Consider the following 24,078-nt stretch of genomic DNA (forward strand, 5'->3'; position numbering starts at 1 on the left):
ATTGTGTCAGAGATACAACCACTAAAGATTCTGGCGAATAAACATGGAAAAAAGAGTGGTGTGCATAATACTGAAATCCATCATGATTTTCGTTGCGATTTGACATATCCTATTTGGAAGGCTAATCATATTGGTCATAATGTGGAACTTAGAGATGATTTGGAAGACCAATTTTGCACAAAGACCTCCTGTAAATTATTAGTTAATAATTTAGTATGCTTTTTAAGCTTTTAATTTTAGCACTAAGTTTTTAGTTTATGTTATGCATTTCTTATTTCAATTAAAAGAAATTTTAGTTTTGTTTGTGTAAATTCAATTAAAAATTTGTATGACAAACCATTACCATCCTCCATTGACAAGAAATAAAATAACAGTAGCAAAAAATGAGTCATTTTCCACACCGTTTGGGCTTAATGTTTTTTTATTTTTTAAATATTTCCACAAACTTCATTTTTTCCACAAATAAATATAGTAGTAGGCGGCAATATACCGAAAAGCGTGCTTCAGTGCTTTTGTATTTAGAGAGAGAGAGAGAGATACCGAAAGAGAACTCCATCTTTCATGGCGATATAGTCTGTTTAGTGAAGAAATCCTTCTATTTTGGGCCATATTTGTTCGTTGAAATCGTCTATACTACTAATAATAGTTCAAATCAGGAGTTGTTATAAGAACTTCCTCTGTTATATTTTGTATATATCAGACGACGAAGAAGAAAAAAAGAATAAGAAAGAGAAAATGATGCAGATGGATCGGAGACAGTGTTTAGATGAGTATGAAAAGCTTCTCGTTCGAATGAACACTCCAAGGTTAGTTTCTGTTTCTGGTTTATTTAGGGTTTTGGACGTAACTTCAACGGTGATCACAGTTTTTTTTTTTTTATTTACCTGTATGTTGATCATCGCAGTTGTTTTTAATTTTGATTGAATTATATGTTTCTAATCACCAATAAGGTTTAAGTTCTGTAAACGTTGATTTTCATTTCATTTCGTAATCACTTGCAGTTCTCTGCACTGATTGATTAGAAAATTTGTTACTAATTTGAGATGAAATAATTTGGAATTTCTTAACTTTTTTGACTAATTTCTTCGCTAAATTAGGTCTAATCTTCGTTCAACAATCCAATTTTGACTTGTCTACGACTTCTTTTTCCTGTTTTTCTGCCTAATTTCCGATTCCTGTCGAGAATATGACTTTTTGCTTACTTCTCTTTCCCTCAATCGCAGGGTATTAACCGACAATGCTAGCTGTCTAAACGCAACTCGCGTCATGGTAATCTTCATCATAAATCGACCAACTCATCCACCCATTAAAACATGTTTTGAATTCCAAATTTAAACTGAAATCAATCCAAAAACATCTCCAAATTTCAGATCGATAGCGCAAGGAAAGATGAAATCTTGCTTGAAGCAGTTCAAGTTCTCACAGATCTCAACCTTTCTATTAAAAAAGGTTACGTTTCTTCAGATGGAAGGTGGAACATGGATGGTAAGTTAACTAACTTAACTTTAACTTTCTTCTTCTTCTTCCTCTTCATAGATTCCTTCCTTTTTGCTTAAAGTTTTACAAATTATGCCTTTTTATTAACCCCATCATAATTATGTCTACAAATCAATGATTTTTTAACTTTCCACTGATTCAAGATCTTGAATCTTACTTTCTGTAGTCTTCCATGTGACTGATTTGGATGGAAACAAATTAACAGACGACAACATCATCAATTGCATCGAACAGGTAAAGTTAATATAATTATATCTTAAAGATCTTAAGTAAAAGGGCATTTTTGACATTTTAACTTGCTAACTTTTTAACATGTAACAGTCTCTTGAAACGATTCACAACACAAGATCAAAACCCATTGATGGAATGACTGTACTAGAGTTAACAGGAACAGACAGAGTTGGTCTTCTATCAGAAGTTTTTGCAGTTTTATCCGATCTTAAATGTGATGTGGTGGAATCAAAAGTGTGGACCCACAATGGAAGAATCGCATCTCTTATTTACCTAAAGGACACTGATTCAGGGTACCAAATTGAGGATTCAAACAAAATAGATACAATTAAGGGTCGATTAAGCAATGTTCTTAAAGGTGATAATGATATTAGAAGTGCGAAAACTTCGGTTTCAATGGTGATTACACACACGGAGAGAAGACTTCATCAAATGATGTTTGCAGATCGTGATTATGTGAGAAAATCGGATTTGAAAATGGAGAATTCGCCTTTGGTTTCGGTTCAAAGTTGTTTGGATAAGGGTTATTCGGTTTTGAATATTCAATCGAAAGATCGACCCAAGCTTTTGTTTGATGTTGTTTGCACTTTGACGGATATGAAATATGTTGTATTTCATGCTACAATCAACACTACTGAAAAAGGAGCTCATTTGGTACTTATTTATACTTTTTTTTATCTGTTTGATATGTTTGATAAAGTGTTGTCTGGATAAATGATTTTTGAAAAAAGTAAAAAAAAAAAAAAATCGATTCGATATTTCTTTTGTTTAAAATTTTCTCAAATTATATTTTAGGAATTTTTCATAAAACACATGGATGGAACCCCAATTAGTTCGGAAGCCGAAAAGGAACGCGTTATTTTATGCTTGTCAGCCGCCATCGAAAGAAGAGCATCTGAGGTACCATTCTGCATCAAACAAGATTGGACTATATTTTTCAATGATAAGATAATAAGGATATTCACGTCTTTTCACAAGTAACGAACACACCTCCCACCTTTTTAGGTAGGACAGACAACTTTTGTCCTATCAACCACCTTTTTGGGTAGGACAAAATACTATAACTTTTGTTCCATTAGCATAAATATTAGTCCACTGAATGTCAAACAAAGTATAAATACTGTTTTGTTTTGTTTTGTTTGTTCGTGATTGAAACTGGCGTATGATATTTCAGGGTGTAAGGCTTGAGCTACGAAAAGCAGATAAACCGGGATTATTAGCGGAAGTAATGCGAATATTTAGAGAAAACGCGTTAAATATAATTCGAGCGGAAATATCAACGACAATGGGAACTGCTTTAAACATGTTTTACGTAACAGACGCAATCGGGAACCGAGTCGACTCAGAAGTAATCGACTCGGTCCGACAACGGATTGGGATGGTTAATCTAAGAGTAAAAGAACCATCCTATCAAAAAATAGAAATTCAAGAACAAAATACTAGTCTTGGTGGGGCAGTTTTGGTGTCACTTGGGAGTTTATTAAGAAGGAATCTTTATAATTTCGGGTTGATTAAATCATATTCTTGAAATTTTTGAAAGAGTGTGGTTTGTTTGTTTTGATTATTATTTGTACATAGAAAGGTGTTAAAAGTGTGTTGTAGTTAGCATATGAAATGGGGTGTTTGTCTATATGACATGTAAATAGGATGATGTATTGATTTCCAAAGGTAGCTCAGTTTCTAAATAGATGGATTGCAAGGGTGTTGTAACTTGTAAGGATAGGTGTTTGTTATGAAAATTTAAGTATGATAATATTGGCTTTGGATTATACTTAAGAGGTGTAGTGAATTGATATTTTTATAAAGTTTGTGTAAAAAACTAGACTATCTAATATTTTTTATAAATTGAGCAAATTACGTAAAAGACTATAAGTTTACATAAAATTTCGATTTTGATATTATGTTTTCCTTTATAATTAAGTTATTAAATTTATAATTTTGTTGCAAATTTAATTTAACGATTTAATCAAGTATTTCATGTTTCATTTTACCGAATAGAAAAAAATAAATAAATAAGAATGATGTGGCTTTCATATATGATTCTAGTTAGTTGACTATGTTAAATTGAAGACTTATATAGATTTGTACTCATATTATTATTATTATTATTACTTAAAAGGGTAATAGATTTTTTGATTTGTGGATATTTGATCATTAAGTTTTTTTTTTTCATCCACATTTACCCCTTCAATTTGTTAAACTGTACACATTGAATCATTATGACCGGCTCCGGGTTAGCCTATAAAAATGACTTAATAAGGTAATATATTTATCATTTTATACACATTTAGTCCTTAATACTTTTGTATACATTTATCCTTAATATATTAAGGACTAAATGTGTAAAAAATATTAAAACTGAATGTGTACAAATGAAAAATATATTACCATATTAAGTTATTTTTATCGGATAACCTAGAGTAACCGGTCATAATAATTGTATATATACAGTTTAACAAGTTGAAGTGATAAATATGAACGAAAAAAACTCGGTGACAAAATGTTTACAAATCAAAAAATATATTTCACAAAATCATGGCTTTCCAAGACTATTCAAGTGGTTTATCACCCATAAAGGTGTAAGTAATGCGATAAATGTTTCCTTTAAAAGAAGTTATTGTGGACAACATTCCTTACATTGCTTGTACTATTTTGGGATGATGAACCATTCGAACGACCTCGGGAAGGTATTTCAGAAAATCATGATACTTTAAGAGAAAAAAGAAGAAAAAAAAAAAAAAGAGAGAAAATGAGTATAAATCTATGTATGGATTCAATTTAACATAAATGTTTGCCGATTATAATCATATGTGGAAGTCACATTAGTTTTTTTGCGTAGTTAGCAAGTAAGAAAATGACACTGAAAGCAAACGGGTCGATTGGTTAAATTTACAATATATATATATATATATATATATATATATATATATATATATATATATATATATATATATATATATATATATATATATATATATATTCACTTAATTGAACAAAAAAAAACACAATATCTAAAACAAATATTTATGTGAATTTAACATCTTTTAAACAAATCTTACTTTTTAACGCTCTTTGTTATGTTATTAATATGCTTAATGTGTTTTAGGTAATATTTTAGAAGAGAAAAATAACTATCAACTTCGAATGGTTAATAAAAGAAAAAAAATGATGAAAATCTCATTGCTGATGTTAAATTGTTCAAAGTTAAAAAAAAAGATTTGCTTTTTGTGGTAAGGATTTTAGACTATATAAACACCACCACCACATGTTACGGTTTGGAGATATAGCACCGTGGTTCTGCGGTGAACATTAAACCAATAAGTGTGGAGAGGTGTAATGTTTACCCCACATAAGAAATCATTACCGCATGTTTTCTTCTTTTTTTAAAATTTTTAAGTTGTTATTAAATCGTATATATTATAAAAAATATATCAAAATTTATGGTTTTTAGTTTTTTTAAAATAAAATATAATATTATACTTTATTTATATACATTTAAATCTTAAAAAGTAAAAGGAATGTGAGATAATGAGCAGTAACCAATTTCCATGAGAGAGAGAGAGAGAGAGAGAGAGAGAGAGAGAGAGAGAGAGAGAGAGAGAGAGAGAGAGAGAGAGAGAGAGAGAGAGAGAGAGAGAGAGAGAGAGAGAGAGAGAGAGAGAGAGAGAGAGAGAGAGAGAGGAAAATGATGGATGTCGCAAACCAGAAGTATGGTGAATAAATGATCACATACACTAAAGAATCAATTTCCTATCACAAAGAAATTACAAAATCAAGTGTTTAGTTGAGAGGGATATATTTTGTGAACATACCATACAAATACAAAGAAGAATATGCCATTCAATGTATTTTAAGATTACTGATTTTCTGATTTTGATTATTAAAAATAAGATAACACATCCAACCACATTCATAAAATGAGAATTTTATAGAACAATCATATTTGTTAAGTATTTTTAAGTTTATAAAATTTGATTCAAATATCAACAAATACGAAGATAAGAACCGATTGAAAGTTAAGATTGCAACTAAGACAAAAATATTTCATTACTTTAACGGTTTCGTATTAGTTTCAATAACTTTAAAATTAAAAATTGGCTACTTTAAGCCCATATCCTCAGAAAAACCAATAAGTTGACATATATCCATTACCAAATTTTTTAGCTAATATAAACATAAAAATTAGCTACTTTAAAGCCATAAAAAACAAAATATAATAAACCAACAAGCTGACATATAATCCAATATGTGAATTTGTAGTTTACTCTAACTAGCTTGTATAAATTATCAAGCAGAAAAGTTAAATAAATAAATAAAATAAAAATCTTGTTTGTATTCTATTGTAATTTTGAGTGTGTTTTGTTTTTGTTTGGTTTGATAGTGGTGGTAGTGAGATAGAAGAGTCCATCACTACCTCCATTGATCGACTTTCCTTGTAATTTATTAATTTAGGTTTGTTGTTTTCGGTTTTTGTTCTTAGCCCCTCCAATTATTGCACTAGGTATATAAATTATGCTTTTACAAGCTTTTTTTTCATTTCAAAAATGATTTAAATACACAAAATAACATTTTATTTTATACCAGTTTTAATCCAGTGTGAAAATGAAGTTTTAAAAAGAAAAAAAACATTATTCAGTAGCAAAACGTAATAAATTGATAAGTTGATTTTTACTGTTTGATAAATTTTGTTTATATATATAAAATGCAATCTTACATACTATTATATTTAAAATAAAAGGGTAAAAAATAATTTAACTTTCAATATTAATACAGACTTTCTAATAAGTTAGAACAAAAAAATCATCAAAAAATACTTATTAACAAAATCATTCCGGTTGAAAATGTATAATTCTTTAGAGGTTGAAAATGTATGAAGTTGATGATTCAAGTCTTGTGATGAACAAATATATTGATTTAGAAGTATGATTAGAGGGTATGTATGTTTATTGTTTAAAAAAAACAACTTTATCAAAAAATACTTATTAGTGGTACCTCACGGGAATAACATTTTTTTTGTTTTTACAATTCAAACAGCTAAAATAGATTTTTACCCGTTTCATTCCGAAATAAACAAATAAGCATTTTAAATAAATAATCCAAAATATGATGTTAACTATTTTTTTTTCATGAACAGTAACAATAAACCTGATTTATGAAAACCAATTTTGGATAAAAAAGAGCACAAACATGAAAAAAAAATGGTTTTCTTTATTTGGTTTGGTTAAGATATAACCACATTTTTTTAGGGAAAACCGGAGTATGCGCCAACTAAAAAAACTAGATTTTCTTTCTACAGGGGTTCAAGCCTTTATGACAAAAAACTGTTTAAATCCAATCAAATTTTGGGGGATATTCGATTCGATTTCGAACAATAACCCTAAAATTTGGTCCTTTTTATTTATTATTATTATATTTTTGGAACGGTATAAAATATATTTCCATTTATGATTTTGATTCACCGAACTAGAAAATATTTTTGAGTTTTATAGAAACTTTTTATAATTCTTTTTCTTCAATATTAGATAAAAATTTAAAAATCAAATCATTATGTTTTTAAACATAAATAAAAGTATCAACTCGAAAGTTGAAAACATGAATCAGAGCCCATGTGAATTGTCAAATGTCTACGTTGGGGCGTCAATTTAAGCCCACATTTTTAAGGTGGAGTCGTGGATTACATTGAAGCCTAACAATGCTATTTTAATTTTTAGCTTCCAAAGTTGCCTAATTTTTGCTTTTGGGTCTTTAAAAATGGAATCCAAATCGAGTTTTGAAGAGTCCAAAAGTAAATTATCAACGATAGTTAAAGGTATAATGTTGACTTGGTGAAACGTATATTTTGACGTAAATTAAATATCCAATTATCCAAACATAATACAGATTTCTACCAAGATAATCAACATTATGTTGTATAAATAAGAGAGGAATTAAGAAGTAGCAATCAAAACTTTATAATAAACTATTACATCAATCTAGTTTAAACAACGTTATATAATTAAAAAAAACTATGGAAACTAGTTTTTAGCAAATATAAACAACTTACAAAGTAATTGTAAGCTGTTTAACTTTGATTAGGAAGTCTAACTTCGATTCTTTTGTGTGTAATTATGTCAAAGTTCATATTGCCAAAAGAGAATAGCTTCAATGTTGTGGTTCACAAAATCGTCTGGTTCTTTCGTAATGCATATACGTTTCAATTTGTAAAGCAAAGAAAACAAGCTCTACAATGGTTTGTGATAACATCAAATTTGAGATGGTGAATCTTCTTGAAAATAACAGATAAAACAAACAACACCGGAATAATTTTTTTGCTTAATTACTTCAACGTGCAACATACAATTTAAAGATGAAATTGCTAATTAGAATTAAGGAAACATGCAAAATTGTGTTTCTAATAGAATGCAACTAGCTACTCTTTGACTAAACAAAAGAAAACGTGGCCTAGTGCGTAAATGTGTTCGGATCAGTTTGTTTGTCAGTATAATCCATAGCAAAAACGAGAATATTATTTATAAACGTAATTAACTTTTCTGTTTGTTTACAGATCATTGTATAAATTTTGATTTCTTAAAATTTTGTAACAATTTACTAGTTTTTTGATTTATTAAATTCGACCATTGGAAAAACAGTATATAATAACCACACAAGTTTTTCTAATGAGTTCATGGTGTTATAAAACAATAGCAAAAATGTTAAAAAAACATTTTAATAATATGTTTTGTTGGTTATAAACTTATTTATAACATGGCATGTTAAACTACTAAACTAGTATACAATATACTTTCCAACAAAAACCTTCAATTATACCTATTAGAAGAACGATACAGGGTAATTTAAAATTAAGAAAAGTTCATCTTTTGATTTATATCATTAAGGAAACTAAAATGTCCTAAATTAATTTAGATTACCTCATATTGTAAACCTTTAGTGGTCAAAACATAAAATAACAAACTTCAAGTTATAAAAACATTAAGAATTGACAAAAATGAATATGTGACATATGTAATTAATATTAGACATATAACTACTTAAAACGACATAATTTTGGTTTAAAATCAACTTCATTAAGCTATCTACATTTTCAGGTTTTCATTTCAATTTCTGTTAGTTTTTGCTTTTTCATACTTCGAATTTTAAGAAGGATTAATATCATTTTAACCCTATAAACTTTTTCTATTTTTCTTTAAAAGTCATTGATGTTTAAATCATTTATTTATTTTACTTTTAATTATTCGAGATCTTAAATTTGTTGGTAACATGTTAATTATATCATTTTACTATTCTAGATCCTTAAATTTGTTGGTAACATGTTAATTATATCATTTTACTTGATTTATAGGTTGCTAAGCTGACTTTTCATTTTACATGGCAAATTAGATTTATTAAAAAAATGTAATTATACCGCGTATTTTTCAAAAAAAACCGGGATTTTTTTTTTATTAATTTTTTTAGGTAAAGAAAATGACCGAAATAATAATTAAAAAAAGAATTTTGGATTTTTTCTTTTATTTTGTATTTGAAAATTATTTTCAGATTGCGTCTCACAATCTCATAAAATTAATATTATCTCAAATAAACCTATATATATATATATATATATATATATATATATATATATATATATATATATATATATATATATATATATATATATATATATATATATATATATATATATATATATATATATATATATATATATATATATATGTTCAAGTTCATTTGAGACCATTCTAATTTTATGAGACCGTGAGACCAAATCTAAAAATAATTTTAAAATGCAAAATAAATGGAAAAATCCAAAAATTCTTTTTTTAAATATTATTTTCGGAACTTGAATTAACTAAAAAAAATAAAAAAAATCCCGTTTTTTTTGAAAAATACGTGAAATATTCTAATAGAATATTACACTGAAATATTCTAAAAAATAATTTTAAAATGAAAAATAAATGGAAAAATCCAAAAATTATTTTTTTAAATATTATTTTCGGAACATAAATTAACTAAAAAAAATTAAAAAAAATAAAAAAATAAAATAAAAAAATTAAAAAATATGTCTCACGGTCTCACAAAATATAAGTGGTCTCAAATGAACCTAACCCTATATATATATATATATATATATATATATATATATATATATATATATATATATATATATATATATATCTATATATATATATATATATATATATATATATATATATTGTAGCACCTGGTTTCTGGTATGTAAATCTTATTCGAATATTGCTTATTTTAGCCTTGGACTCGGCGAATCATAGGTCCGACTCGCCGAGTAGAGACGCGACCCAGGTCACGTTTTAAGTTGGCGACTCGGCGAGTCCATATCCTGGACTCGGCGAGTCGCCGCTGTTGGATGAAACCCTAAGTTTCAGGGGTTTGCACCCTATTTAAACGACTTAACTGCCCCAAGCCAGCCCCCATTCACCCTTAGAGCCCTGTATCCCTCGTTCTAAGCCGTCCCTTGAGAGTTTGAGACTTTTGTGGGTGTTTTTGAAGGTTTTGAAGGAGGAAAGAAGTAGATCCAGAAGAAGGGAAGCCATCCAGGCAACTATTGTGTTCTTCCAGTAGTTCCCTTGAGGTATAACCCGTTTTCCCCATGATTCTATGCTTAAAACTTCATTTGGGTCTTTCTTGGTCAAATCCCCAAGCTTGTATGTGCATTATATGTCGTAATAAGATGTTTGGCCTCTGGATCTAAGCAAGATTGAGCTCCAGGAGCTCAGATCTGTTAGCTTTATGGCCCCATGTTGCTTGTTAGCCCTAGATCTACCCTTTTAAGGCATTTTAAGCCCTAAAATCCATATTAGTGAATATCCACACGTAAAGTTAGAAACTTTACGTGTGATTTGTGTCCTAGAAGTTCAGATCTATGAATGGCATGGACTGGAATCGAGCAAATCGGTGTATTTGGTGGATGCATGGCGGCGACTCGGCGAGTCGTATATGTGACTCGGCGAGTCAGGTCGCGAGTCACCGAATTGGTCCCTTTATGATGTATCGAGTTTGAGCCGTGAGTCACAGGGGGTGACTCGGTGAGTTGGGAGCTGAACTCACCCATGTTAGGACTCGGCGAGTCAATGCCCTGACTCGGCGAGTCCAAGGCAATCTTCATAGATCAAGAACAGACTCGGCGAGTTGTTCATACGACTCGGTGAGTCTTAGCATAAGTGTTCTTCGGATGAAGATGAACTCGACGAGTTGTTCATACAACTCGGCGAGTAGGATGAAGGGGTTGAATGTCAGTTTAGGAGATGAACTCGTCGAGTCATAGCCTAACTCGACGAGTAGAATCAGGGACCCAGGACAATTGTCTGGACAGGGACTCGGTGAGTTGGAGAGCCACTCGGCGAGTCGGGTCAACTAAATGTTGACTCTGATTTGACTTAGGGCTAGACCAGGGGTAAAATGGTCTTTTTACCCAAATGACAGTTAGTAGTGTATGATTAAGTATATTGTGGGAATTACAGCTGGGGAGTTTCCGGAGCAGCAGCAGCAGTAGTAGGTGATCAATTCCCACACAGACCAGCAGCTATTTCGAGGTGAGTTTCCTTTCCAGTAGGAACGGGTCTAAGGCACCAAGGCCGACCCGTGTAGACGAGATGTTAGTACTAGAGTGTGGGCCGAGCCCATACCTCTGGGTTTAGTCAAGTATGAAATATGTGTTAATATGATAGAGTTGCTTATACTTGTTGTCTGCGTGATACTTGTATGTTATGGGTTGGCGGTTGAGTGTGGGCAGGGCCCGTATCTCTCCGAGGTTGGAGTGTGGGCTAGGCCCGTATCTCCCCGATAGCGAAGTGTGGGCAGGGCCCGTATCTTCACAAGTGTGGGCGAGGCCCGTATCTCCCGGCTAGCAAAGTGTGGGCAGAGCCCGTATCTTCCCGAGTGTGGGCAAGGCCCGTAACTCCTAGCTGAACATTGTTTGTTATATGTATGCATGGTATGGGGTATTATGGGGGAACTCACTAAGCTTTGCGCTTACAGTTTCAGTTTTGGTTTCAGGTACCTCCTCAGCTAGGGGAAAGGAGCCGGCGCGGTAGCTGCACGTCACACTCACACACTCTCCGATTTCCGCATTTACGAGCTTTTCTGGGATTGATACTCTGATATTCTGATTGGTTGTATGTTGTGGTTTTCAGACATGGTTCAGTTTATATTATGATTGATCAAACGATGTTTTAGTTATTAATATTATCTAAAGTAATGTTTTTAAACAAAAAAAAAATTTTGGTTGTGAAAATCGGGTCGTTACAAGTTGGTATCAGAGCCCTGGTTTGAGGGATTCGGACACGTCTTCGGGAGTGTCTGAACTCAAATCGAGGGATTGAAAGATTTTCTAAAAGGAAATGTTTTCTAAAATTTAGAAAAGAGTTTTGAGAAAGAACGAAGTGTGTGATGTGCGCGACCGACCGAGCTCAAGTAAGTATTTCCCATAGTACCCATACAAGTTTATGTTATGTTTATCAGCTTTCGTAGAACCGCATGCTAGAATAGGACTAAGGATCTAGGAGTGATGCCTTATGTGCCTACTATTTGTGTTTCAGTTGTATGAGAAATTGCATGCTAGTTATTGAGTAGACAGTTAGTAGGATAGCCTGATTAGGTTATGCCTGGTAGTATGAGCTTAGCACTATATGCTAGCTCAGTTCCTGAAAGTGGATAGAGTTAATTGAGATTGTTACCCTTGTCTGAATGTTGCTTGCTTCGTGCTTCATGGGACTCTGAATAATGGGAGTTAGCCATTAGGCGAATGTGTCACGTCACATGTAATCAGGATTGAATAATCTTAGAGTGCCGAATTTGATCCTACTACGCAGCTCTTGTTTGAGTCCAACCGTTGTAGGGACGAGTCGGGTAATCGAAGGATTATCTGAGCCTCTTCACATGTGATGGTAGTCGGGTAATGGCCAATTGGCATTACAATGAGGCCTGCAGCAGCTGAGGACTGGTTAGAGTAGAATTAGAGATCTCCCTAGGGCAAGCCTAGGATGAGTATAGCTGTGATCAGCAGTAGTGAAAGGGATCTGGTGGAGTCGAGGCATTCCTTGGAGAAGGTACGGATAGATGTGGAAGGTAGTATGGGCCCGTACTACTGAAAGCAGAGGATCCGTACCCGAACCAAGGAAGGACAAGATAAGACCAGGGAACCTGTAAGTAGTTGTGATCCCTCAGGAAGTAGCAGTATCACTAATGATTGTTGTGATGTATTGTAGAATGGTGGTAGTTCGATCGAGGCCGGCAGATGGCGGTTCTGGAGAGGGGTCAGGTTCGAGATTAGGCTCCGAACCGATTGATGAGAGGCTACGTGAGTTCATCGCGTCAGAGATCACCAGGGGCATCCTTGAGTCGACCCCCATTCTCTTTGGGTCGATCAAAGAAGGGATCATGGAGTTGATGGAGGATCGCCTACGGGCATTCAGGAGCGATATGGCCTCTAGCCAGTCAGGATCTCGCACACTGTCCTTCAAGGACTTCAGGGGCAGTGGTGCGCCGGATTTCCATGGGGTGAAAGACCCCATTGTCGCCAGACGATGGATTGCAGATATCGAGTCTGCCCAGTTGACTAGCTTCTGCCCCGAGGGGTCGAAGGTGAGATACACAGCGGGGTGTTTACGGGACCGAGCTCGGGATTGGTGGGAGTCAGTGGGTGACTCGTTGAGAGCCTCAGCTATCGAGGCAATGACCTGGTCGGACTTTGTGACCAGGTTCAGGGCAGAGTTTGCGCCGGCTGTCGAGCTTCAGCAGCTGGCCATGGAGTTTCTAGACATGAGGCAGACGACGGAGACTATGGTGGAGATCACCGCCAAGTTCCGAGAGAGGGCTTTATTGGTGCCCCAGTATGCTGGTGACGAGGACATGAGGAGGACTCGTTACCATGATATGCTACGAGCTGACATTTGGGAGCATGTTAGCTTTTCGGCTTGCCCTACCCTGGACTCCATGATTGCCAGGGTTAGGGAGAGGGAGATAGATTTGGAGCACATCCGGAAACGGAAACTAGAGGAGGGTCAGGCAGGAGGGGCTTCGGGGAAGAAGCCCAAGGGATCAGATGGTAGGCCGAAAGGCCAGTCAGGATCGAGCCGCTGCGGGAAATGCGGCAGGACGCACGTGGGGGCATGTAGGATGGGATCAGGAGGTTGCTACAAGTGCGGCAAGACAGGGCACTTTAGCAGGGATTGTACTACTCCAGTTTCAGCTATTTAGACATCAGAGTTGCTGTGTTTTCACTGCAACCAGAGGGGCCACAAGAAGGCCAATTTCCCCCAGTTGACAGTTGCAGCGCCAGTGAAGGCGCCAGCTCCAGCGACCCTGCGGATCACGGATGGTCGGCAGGGCAAGGCAGAGACTCCAGTGGTGAGGAGCCGGGCATTTCAGTTGACTGCCGAGGAGGCACGCGCCGCACCCGATGTGGTGACGGGTATGATTCTTTCCTCTATCTTATTTTTTCATGATGTTATGTTATTGATATGTGCTCTATATGTATATGTATGCATTAGGATCGTTCCATGTGAACGGCCTCCCAGTTCAAGTGTTATTTGATTCAGGTGCATCCCGATCATTCGTTTCCCTTGCACTTAGCAAGAAGTTTCATAAGTCATCGGGCGAGTTAGATTGCCCTTTGGAAGTGGAGATCGCTGACGATCGATCGGTACGAGCATCGATGATATTTCGAGATTGCGTGCTGCGTTTGTTTGAGCGAGCGCGTGGTGGGTCAGGTTTCCTCCTTTGATTATGAAAGTCGAGGACTATTGACACTACACCGTAGGGTGTGGGTGCCGTATCACGGAGGCGTGCGCCAGATTTTGTTGGAGGAGGCGCACAAGTCCCGATTCTCTATTCATCCCGGGGCGACGAAGATGTATAGGGATCTTCGTCTGGATTACTGGTGGCCCTGCATGAAGCGGGATGTCGCATGGTACGTCGAGCGGTGTTTGACCTGCAGGAAGGTCAAAGCCGAACATCAGAGACCGCATGGTAGGATGCAACCGTTGGATATTCCACTGTGGAAATGGGAAGATATCACGATGGATTTTATCACGAAGCTTCTCAGGACCGCACGTGGAGTGGATTCGATTTGGGTCATCGTGGATAGATTGACCAAGAGTGCTCACTTTATTCCGATTCAGGAGAGCATATCGGCCGAGAAATTGGCCGACATCTATATCAGGGAGATTGTGGCACGGCATGGGGTGCCAGTATCGGTGATCTCGGACAGGGATGTGCGTTTTACTTCCAGATTTTGGAAGAAGTTCCATGACGAGTTGGGCACTCGTCTGCATTTTAGCACCGCCTTTCACCCACAGACGGATGGCCAGAGCGAGCGGACCATCCAGACTCTGGAGGATATGCTGCGGGCGTGAGTGCTAGACTTCGGTGGTAGCTGGGATACCTATCTTCCCCTGGTCGAGTTCTCCTATAACAACAGCTATCATGCGAGTATCGACTGCCCTCCCTTCGAGATGCTGTACGGACGGAGGTGTAGGACCCCGATATGCTGGGGTGAAGTTGGCCAAAGGGTCATGGGGAGCACCGAAGTGGTGCTCAAGACGACCGAGAGGGTCCGGCAGGTCCGGAGCAGGCTTCAAACTGCTTAGAGTCGGCAGAAAAGTTATGCTGACAAGCGTCGATCCGATTTGGAGTTCCAAGTCGGGGATAGGGTTCTCCTGAAGGTGTCGCCTTGGAAAGGCGTCATTCGATTCAGGAAGCGGGGCAAGTTGGGCCCGCGATTCATCGGACCGTTCAGGGTCATAGCCCGGGTGGGCAAGGTGGTGTACAGGTTGGATCTGCCAGCCGAGCTTAGCCAGATCCACAGCACTTTCCATGTTTCTCAATTGCGGAAGTGCTTAGTGGATGATTCAGCAGTAGTGCCTTTGGAGGATATTCAGGTTGATGACAGCCTGAATTACATTGAGCGCCCAGTCGCAATCCTCAACAGGAAGTTGAAGGATTTGAGGAACAAGAGAGTGGAGTTAGTGAAGATGCAATGGCAGCACCGCAAGGGTTCGGAATGGACTTGGGAGCCGATGGACGAGATGATGGAGCATTACCCCGAGCTGTTTCAGGATCGAGCAGCAGACTTCGAGGACGAAGTCTAAAATAAGTGGGGCAGATTTGTAGCACCTGGTTTCTGGTATGTAAATCTTATTCGAATATTGCCTATTTTAGCCTTGGACTCGGCGAGTCATAGGTCCGACTCGCCGAGTAGAGATGCGACCCAGGTCACGTTTTAAGTTGGCGACTCGGCGAGTCCATATCCTGGACTCGGCGAGTCGCCGCTGTTGGATGAAACCCTAAGTTTCAGGGGTTTGCACCCTATTTAAACGACTTAACTGCCCCAAGCCAGCCCCCATTCACCCTTAGAGCCCTGTATCCCTCGTTCTAAGCCGTCCCTTGAGAGTTTGAGACTTTTGTGGGTGTTTTTGAAGGTTTTGAAGGAGGAAAGAAGTAGATCCAGAAGAAGGGAAGCCATCCAGGCAACTATTGTGTTCTTCCAGCAGTTCCCTTGAGGTATAACCCGTTTTCCCCATGATTCTATGCTTAAAACTTCATTTGGGTCTTTCTTGGTCAAATCCCCAAGCTTGTATGTGCATTATATGTCGTAATAAGATGTTTGGCCTCTGGATCTAGGCAAGATTGAGCTCCAGGAGCTCAGATCTGTTAGCTTTATGGCCCCATGTTGCTTGTTAGCCCTAGATCTACCCTTTTAAGGCATTTTGAGCCCTAAAATCCATATTGGTGAATATCCACACGTAAAGTTAGAAACTTTACGTGTGATTTGTGTCCTAGAAGTTCAGATCTATGAATGGCATGGACTGGAATCGAGCAAATCGGTGTATTTGGTGGATGCATGGCGGCGACTCGGCGAGTCGTATATGTGACTCGGCGAGTCAGGTCGCGAGTCACCAAATTGGTCCCTTTATGATGTATCGAGTTTGAGCCGTGAGTCACAGGGGGTAACTCGGTGAGTTGGGAGCTGAACTCACCCATGTTAGGACTCGGCGAGTCAATGCCCTGACTCGGCGAGTCCAAGGCAATCTTCATAGATCAAGAACAGACTCGGCGAGTTGTTCATACGACTCGGTGAGTCTTAGCATAAGTGTTCTTCGGATGAAGATGAACTCGACGAGTTGTTCATACAACTCGGCGAGTAGGATGAAGGGGTTGAATGTCAGTTTAGGAGATGAACTCGTCGAGTCATAGCCTAACTCGACGAGTAGAATCAGGGACCCAGGACAATTGTCTGGATAGGGACTCGGTGAGTTGGAGAGCCACTCGGCGAGTCGAGTCAACTAAATGTTGACTCTAATTTGACTTAGGGCTAGACCAGGGGTAAAATGGTCTTTTTACCCAAAGGACAGTTAGCAGTGTATGATTAAGTATATTGTGGGAATTACAGCTGGGGAGTTTCCGGAGCAGCAGCAGCAGTAGTAGGTGATCAATTCCCACACAGACCAGCAGCTATTTCGAGGTGAGTTTCCTTTCCAGTAGGAACGGGTCTAAGGCACCAAGGCCGACCCGTGTAGACGAGATGTTAGTACTAGAGTGTGGGCCGAGCCCGTACCTCTGGGTTTAGTCAAGTATGAAATATGTGTTAATATGATAGAGTTGCTTATACTTGTTGTCTGCGTGATACTTGTATGTTATGGGTTGGCGGTTGAGTGTGGGCAGGGCCCGTATCTCTCCGAGGTTGGAGTGTGGGCTAGGCCCGTATCTCCCCGATAGCGAAGTGTGGGCAGGGCCCGTATCTTCACAAGTGTGGGCGAGGCCCGTATCTCCCGGCTAGCAAAGTGTGGGCAGAGCCCGTATCTTCCCGAGTGTGGGCAAGGCCCGTAACTCCTAGCTGAACATTGTTTGTTATATGTATGCATGGTATGGGGTATTATGGGGGAACTCACTAAGCTTTGCGCTTACAGTTTCAGTTTTGGTTTCAGGTACCTCCTCAGCTAGGGGAAAGGAGCCGGCGCGGTAGCAGCACGTCACACACACACTCTCCGATTTCCGCATTTACGAGCTTTTCTGGGATTGATACTCTGATATTCTGATTGGTTGTATGTTGTGGTTTTCAGACATGGTTCAGTTTATATTATGATTGATCAAACGATGTTTTAGTTATTAATATTATCTAAAGTAACGTTTTTAAACAAAAAAAAAATTGGTTGTGAAAATCGGGTCGTTACATATATATATATATATATATATATATATATATATATATATATATATATATATATATATATATATATATATATATATATATATATATATATATATATATATATATATAAGTGAATATACCCTTAGGGGTATATAACTTAGGTACTCAAATTCACTATACTACATCGTTTTATATTATATATATACATTGTAGTTGTCCAATGTTCTTATAATTCAACTTTTAACTTGATTTACTTTCAAGATTTTTATCAATTTCACATTTATATTCCTCTTACATAATTTTTATTTTCAACTATAATATATATAGCCTAGTAGGTGTTCGGCAAAAAGATGTAATGTAAAAGAAGATAATAATGAAATTTCGAAAATTTTGAAAGTAAATCAAATCAAGGGTTGAAGTTTAAGAACATTATAATGAATATATTAAATAAAATGACGTATTATAATGAGTTTAGGTACCTAAGCTTATATACCCTTAAGAGTATATTCAATTTTCCTTCTCTCTTTCTCTCTGACTTTAACCATTTATAATAAATAACGATCTTTTTGTATTAATTTATATATAATATAAAAACTTACACCTTCAGATTATAAATGCAATTTTTTTTCCGAACAACAAAATGCAAATCTTAAGATAAAATTTATATTATCTTTTCATGCACTCGATTTTGTAAAAAATGTAATCGCTTTCGGTTTAAGTTTCTACAAAGTTCTTGAAATTATGTTAAAAGTTCATTGTCAACATAGAAAAGGCGGCTATCACACTACGCACATACGAAGGTATATCGTATATGCTCGGAAGTTATAAATTGGAATCTCTACAAGTACAAGATGACTTTTAATTGTTTTATCATGGAATTGTTTTTTTTGTTTACTCGTTGTTATATTATTATAATACTTTTATATTAATTATTGGTTTGACTTGATTTTGTTAATTAATTATAATTTTTCGTAATTTTTTTTATCTTTGTAACCTTGTTTGTTTGTTTTTTTTTTTTTTTTTTTTTTTTTTTTTTTTTTTTTTTTTTTTTTTACAAATATTGAAGTGAGTTATTTTTAACTTTAATAGTAAAATAAATGATGCATTTTGTTTTTAACTTTGATAATTTTTAAATCGAAGTATTCAGTTTGTTTTTAATTTGTAGTTTAAATACCAAGTTCTAATATAGTTCTATAAATATCTAGTTTTTATGAGAATTTTTAATAATTCATATAAATGATGCCATTTTTCTATTTTTTTAATTTAAGTGTTTTGCTTGTTATTGATTAAATTTCAAACATTTAAATACTTTGTTTTTAATATTTAATAATTTATGGTCAAATAAAGATGTTTATTAAAGCAACTTTGACAAGTCTTTATAACATAGGCTTTGTTAATGAACGGTTGGGCCATGTTCATGATATAATATAAGACATATAAAGACAAACAAAACATCTAAGGAAGTCATTAAAATAATATTCATGAAATTTCTTAGTATTTACATAAATATTAGTTAATTAAGAATAATGTTCCAGAATCACAAGTAAAATCAATTTCCATGGAAAGTACCATATCACCTTGTGGGCCAAGCTACCCAAGCACCTTATATATACACACACCATTAATCAATCCTTAATCATGTCAACTTAACCAAGAGGAATGAAGAATGCATGGGTGTATACACTTCCATTACTTATTCTATGTTTGATCACTTGTCTTTCTTTTCTCGTGATTTTTGGTCTTGTTGGAAGCCGTTTTATGATTTTCTTTACTTTCAATACTGCTTTAAGCGTTGTTATTAGTAGATGCTCAAAATCTTCTGGAGATGATATATTATTAAGATTAGTGGTAAACTCATTTGCATACGAGGACAATGAAGCAGGAATAGAAGTTGGTAGTAGTTGTGACAGTGTTTATGATCATGATGATATCAATACTGCACCCGATGAAATCGATGATCGTGAATGCGATAGTGAACCCGAACTAGTTCAAAAACATGTAAGCGACGATGAAGAAATTTTAGATGAAGGAGTCGATGATGATCTTGGAATTGATGATGATCTTGAAAAAAGAAGTCAAGAATTTATTGAAAAAGGAAGACAAAGATGGAGGGAAGAAATGGAAAGGGACCATATGAATAGATTTAGATGACACGTTTGTTGTCTATTTATGTATACTTTTTTTATTTTTGAATTTGACATGTAAAAATGTAATCTCCTTAGTTTTTTTATGTGAGATTAAATGTTGAATTTGTTATATAAGTTTTGCCATATGTAATAATATAACAACCCCTTTTTTTGCTTGGGATTTTTACTTTTTTGCTTTGCATGTTGTAACATTGTAATAATCCTTATTTTTGGTTCGATTTTTCTTAATTAGTATTACAAACTAACTAGATCTATTTAGGTCTAGAAGACTAAAAAGATTGGATATCCTTAAGGGTTCATTTCAATATGTTTATTGGTTTTTATCTACTTCAACTAGTATTTTACTATTGTCAAGGCAAACAAAAAGAAACTCTTTTTCCACATGTTGTATCACACAACACAAGACATATTAAATGAAAATGTACCTTTTGCACCTCTTGAAAAAAGAAATCTAAATAAATACCAACTCATGGAAGCATATAACTCGCCCAAAAAAAAAAAACAAAAACAAATTACATGATAACTCATAAAAAGCACAACTCACCAAAAAATAAAACAAACCAAAATATAATTTTACAAATAAATAACTTTTATCGAATTCTATGCAACACAAAATCCAATCTTCAACCTTGATTCATCTCTTTGCACTTACACATTATCATCTTCTAATGCATTATATATCATCCTACAATCAACATTGAAAAAATTAACAAAACACCATTTTTCCAATATTTAAAAAAGGTCCCACAAAAATGACCAAAAAATAAAATAGAAATAGTACTTGCATTATACTTACCAAAATAAAGTTATAAATAATAGAAAAACAAGATGACCAAGTTTAAAAAGTCGTTGCTTCTTTTCCCCATTAAGTTGGTTAAAAATCTCTGTGACATCAACCAGATGTTGTCTTCGAGCATATCTGCATAAGTAATCTTTCTTTAACAACAAAATAGAAGAATCATGTGAAGCTTTCTTTCAAGGAAAATAAGTAATCAAGGATTCAAGATAGAAACGTGTTGAAGTTTTCATGGTGATAAAGGAAGACTTACAATCTTATATTGTAGTAGAGATATGGCACAGCAAGAATGAACATCATCCAATGGCCAGTTACAAGATACAGCAAGCATAAAACGCCTTGTGTGATGAATTCTGGGATGATCACATTGTTTATCCGAGATGCAGAATCATAAGGATTAATGTAATCGAACTCTAAATCTGCAAAACATATAAGCTGCAATTTGAAAGATAGTAATCAATCAGAGTTTTTCATGAAGGTTTCTGAGAATCGATTTCAGCAATAAAACTTCATATGAACCCTAATTTCGCACTTGGGATATGATTATTGGAACAATCGAATGATAAGAAGTATAATTCATTACAATAAAACCACCAATCGAGATGTTATAAGTTCATTATGAATCGAATATGGAAGATCCAGATGTATGAAAGGAATATCACGGAATTAACAAATATTCGAGCTAGGGTTTTGAGAATAACCTGATAAACAACAATAACGAGGATACCTATGAGGATGAAGAAGAACAGTAGCCATGCAAGCGTATCCCACATCTCAATCCTCCTCTATTTTGTTTTCCTCTCGCTCTATATTAAACGATTGATTGTGACTGGCTTATTAGGTACTGAAAGGACAGAGATGAGTGAAACAGGAAGCAATGGCCGCAGAATTTGCGATGAATACACGAAAATCCGATTGCCGGGAAGCCGGAAAGAAGAAGAAACAATCGCCGGATGATTGAATTGTTTCGGGAAAGTTGTGTTCTCCGGCCGGCGATGTTTTCCGGTAGATACGCGAGGATTGTGAAGATCGAATAAGAAAAAGATGGAAGCGATGAAGCCGAGTGATCAAGGATTGATTTTTAGTGTTGTCGAAGGTAGCGAATCCATGAAGGGAAGAAATAATTTTTGTTTTTGTGGGGTGGTTTTGGTTTATTTTAGTAAGTATAGGGGATTTTGTGGAGTAGCTGGATAAAGTTTGGAAGTATAAATGTATAATACTACAATATTGACCACATTGACCATAGAAAATATTTCACTAAAATATAACTATATATACTAGAAGATTGTATCTTGGGTTAGGTTGAGCAAACATACTTATGGTACCAAGCCGAATCGGTATAGGCGTATAGCACATTATATTTTGGTACGGTATTCTGTTTTTATTTTTGTGTTATTTTGGTTTTTGTATTTTCGGTTTATTTTCTGTACTTTTGTTACTTCTAGATTCAAACTAAGCCTACTTTTCTGAACCAAACATGTACCATCCTTATATTTCGATTTGGTATTTAGTTCTTATTTTTGTTATTTCGGTTTTGAGTACTTTCGGTTTCGATGTATGTGAGTACAGATACACACTACCCACAAAGTTTGGATACGATTTCCCAATTGGAGATCCATGGATCACAAATCGTATCTGCCCATGACATTTCGCCTTTGAATATTGTCATTCCTTCTCAATGGCCGGGAAAAATAGACCAACTGAAGATGGAAGAGTGCATGTTATAGAGCCTAAAGCATTCAGGTACTTGAACTCACCTCTTATCTTGGTTACGCTTCATTTAATGAGATCTAACAAAATAATCATGAGGTCCACCAAACAATACCTGTGAAGGTACGGCAAAAGGTCCCATAGGTCCCATTTTTTGTTTTCGTCGTTGTCATTTACCATTTCTTTCAGCACAAAAGAGAACGAAGACCATCATTTTAGTTTGCGCATGCAAACCATTTGTTGAAAACAGTGAGAAAAGACCCACGATCATCATTTTTATTGTTGTCATCGTTACCATGTATTATGAAATTTTAACTATACATTCATAAATCAAATTGTAACATCCCAAAATTTAAGACCAAAAATCACATTTTAATAATAATAAAATCGTCATCCAAAACGTGTTTATAAAACCATAAAAGAAAATCAGAGTATGTCAACAATCATCAAAGTACATCAAATCAACAAAATGTGGAACAACGTGGTGTGTGCGATGTGATCATTCCGAGCCCTTCCCCTTCAATCCGAAAGTACCTGAAACATAAACTGAAAATCGTAAGTATAAAACTTATTAAGTTTCCCAAAATACCTTATACCATACATATCCAGCATACAATGAGCCATGCCTAACAACCATCAGACCCCGCTCAGAATAGATCTGTTAATAACATGAGATGGGCCCCGCCTCATCACATTCATCAGGCCCCACCCGACCTTCATACAGATACATAACACATACAAGAATCACTAAGACAGATGATATGCAATACTCTCATTAGGCCCCGCCTGACATCGGACCCCACCCGGTATACATATCACATACTACACATGCAAGAGTCACACAAACAACTAATATCCTTATCATAACAAATCATGGGACGACATTGGTGCCTTCGGCCCACTAAACATTGTGACAAGACTCACCTAAGACTACTGAAAATCAGATAAATGCTTGGACTGTTGATTTGGAAAATCCCCGTACTAATAATCAAACAATACCCTAATTAATAAGTAGGTCAAAATTCATAACCGGGGTCCCGGACCCAACACCCTCAGCCTCTAGTGTAAAAGAATCTTCTAGATTTTCCCTTATTGGGCCCAACTAGCTTGGCCCGATAACCCTATAGTGGCCCAAGGCCCAATAATGACCCAACCCATAACCTAAGGTCCAACTATAACCTAAAATTTACAAGGCCCAAAATCCTGCTAATGCCTAAAGCCTAAAGGGTTTCCAAGTCCAAAGAATTCCCAAAACAAAGAGGCTGAAGACCAGGCGTACGCCCTGTGCACTAGGCAACAATGTGTGATCATAGACACGGGAACGTACGCGCAGCGTACTCTTGCATATGCCCAACGTACACGCCCATTAAACACCTTTTCCTTAAGTGCTTAATACTTGCATTCCAACATCCAAATTCCAGATCCAAGTCTATATGTAACGACCAAAAATTTCAACCAAATTAAAAAGATTTTATTTCATTCACAAACCATTAAAATCATACATCTTGTTTTCAAAA

General features: G+C 35.5%; 2 protein-coding genes across 2 annotated transcripts; one reads left to right on the forward strand and one right to left on the reverse strand.

Annotated features, from left to right (window-relative positions):
• The first annotated feature begins 482 nt into the window (after positions 1 to 482).
• Positions 483 to 3,497, forward strand: LOC145001738 (ACT domain-containing protein ACR8-like). Its single transcript, XM_078961088.1, has 7 exons — positions 483 to 806; positions 1,224 to 1,269; positions 1,371 to 1,485; positions 1,664 to 1,731; positions 1,819 to 2,382; positions 2,524 to 2,628; positions 2,903 to 3,497. Exons 1-7 carry the CDS (start codon positions 736 to 738, stop codon positions 3,254 to 3,256), a joined length of 1,323 nt encoding a protein of 440 aa, XP_078817214.1. The 5' UTR covers positions 483 to 735; the 3' UTR covers positions 3,257 to 3,497.
• A 16,993-nt stretch (positions 3,498 to 20,490) lies between these two features.
• On the reverse strand, positions 20,491 to 21,987 carry LOC145001597 (protein cornichon homolog 4-like). The gene is made up of 4 exons (XM_078960958.1): positions 21,553 to 21,987; positions 21,105 to 21,286; positions 20,852 to 20,974; positions 20,491 to 20,740 (listed from the first exon to the last, which is right to left on the reverse strand). Exons 1-4 carry the CDS (start codon positions 21,622 to 21,624, stop codon positions 20,704 to 20,706), a joined length of 414 nt encoding a protein of 137 aa, XP_078817084.1. The 5' UTR covers positions 21,625 to 21,987; the 3' UTR covers positions 20,491 to 20,703.
• Between the last annotated feature and the right edge of the window lie 2,091 nt (positions 21,988 to 24,078).

Source organism: Lactuca saligna, chromosome 6, assembly GCF_052625555.1.
Source record: "Lactuca saligna cultivar CGN05327 chromosome 6, ASM5262555v1, whole genome shotgun sequence".
NCBI classification, from domain to species: Eukaryota; Viridiplantae; Streptophyta; class Magnoliopsida; order Asterales; family Asteraceae; genus Lactuca; species Lactuca saligna.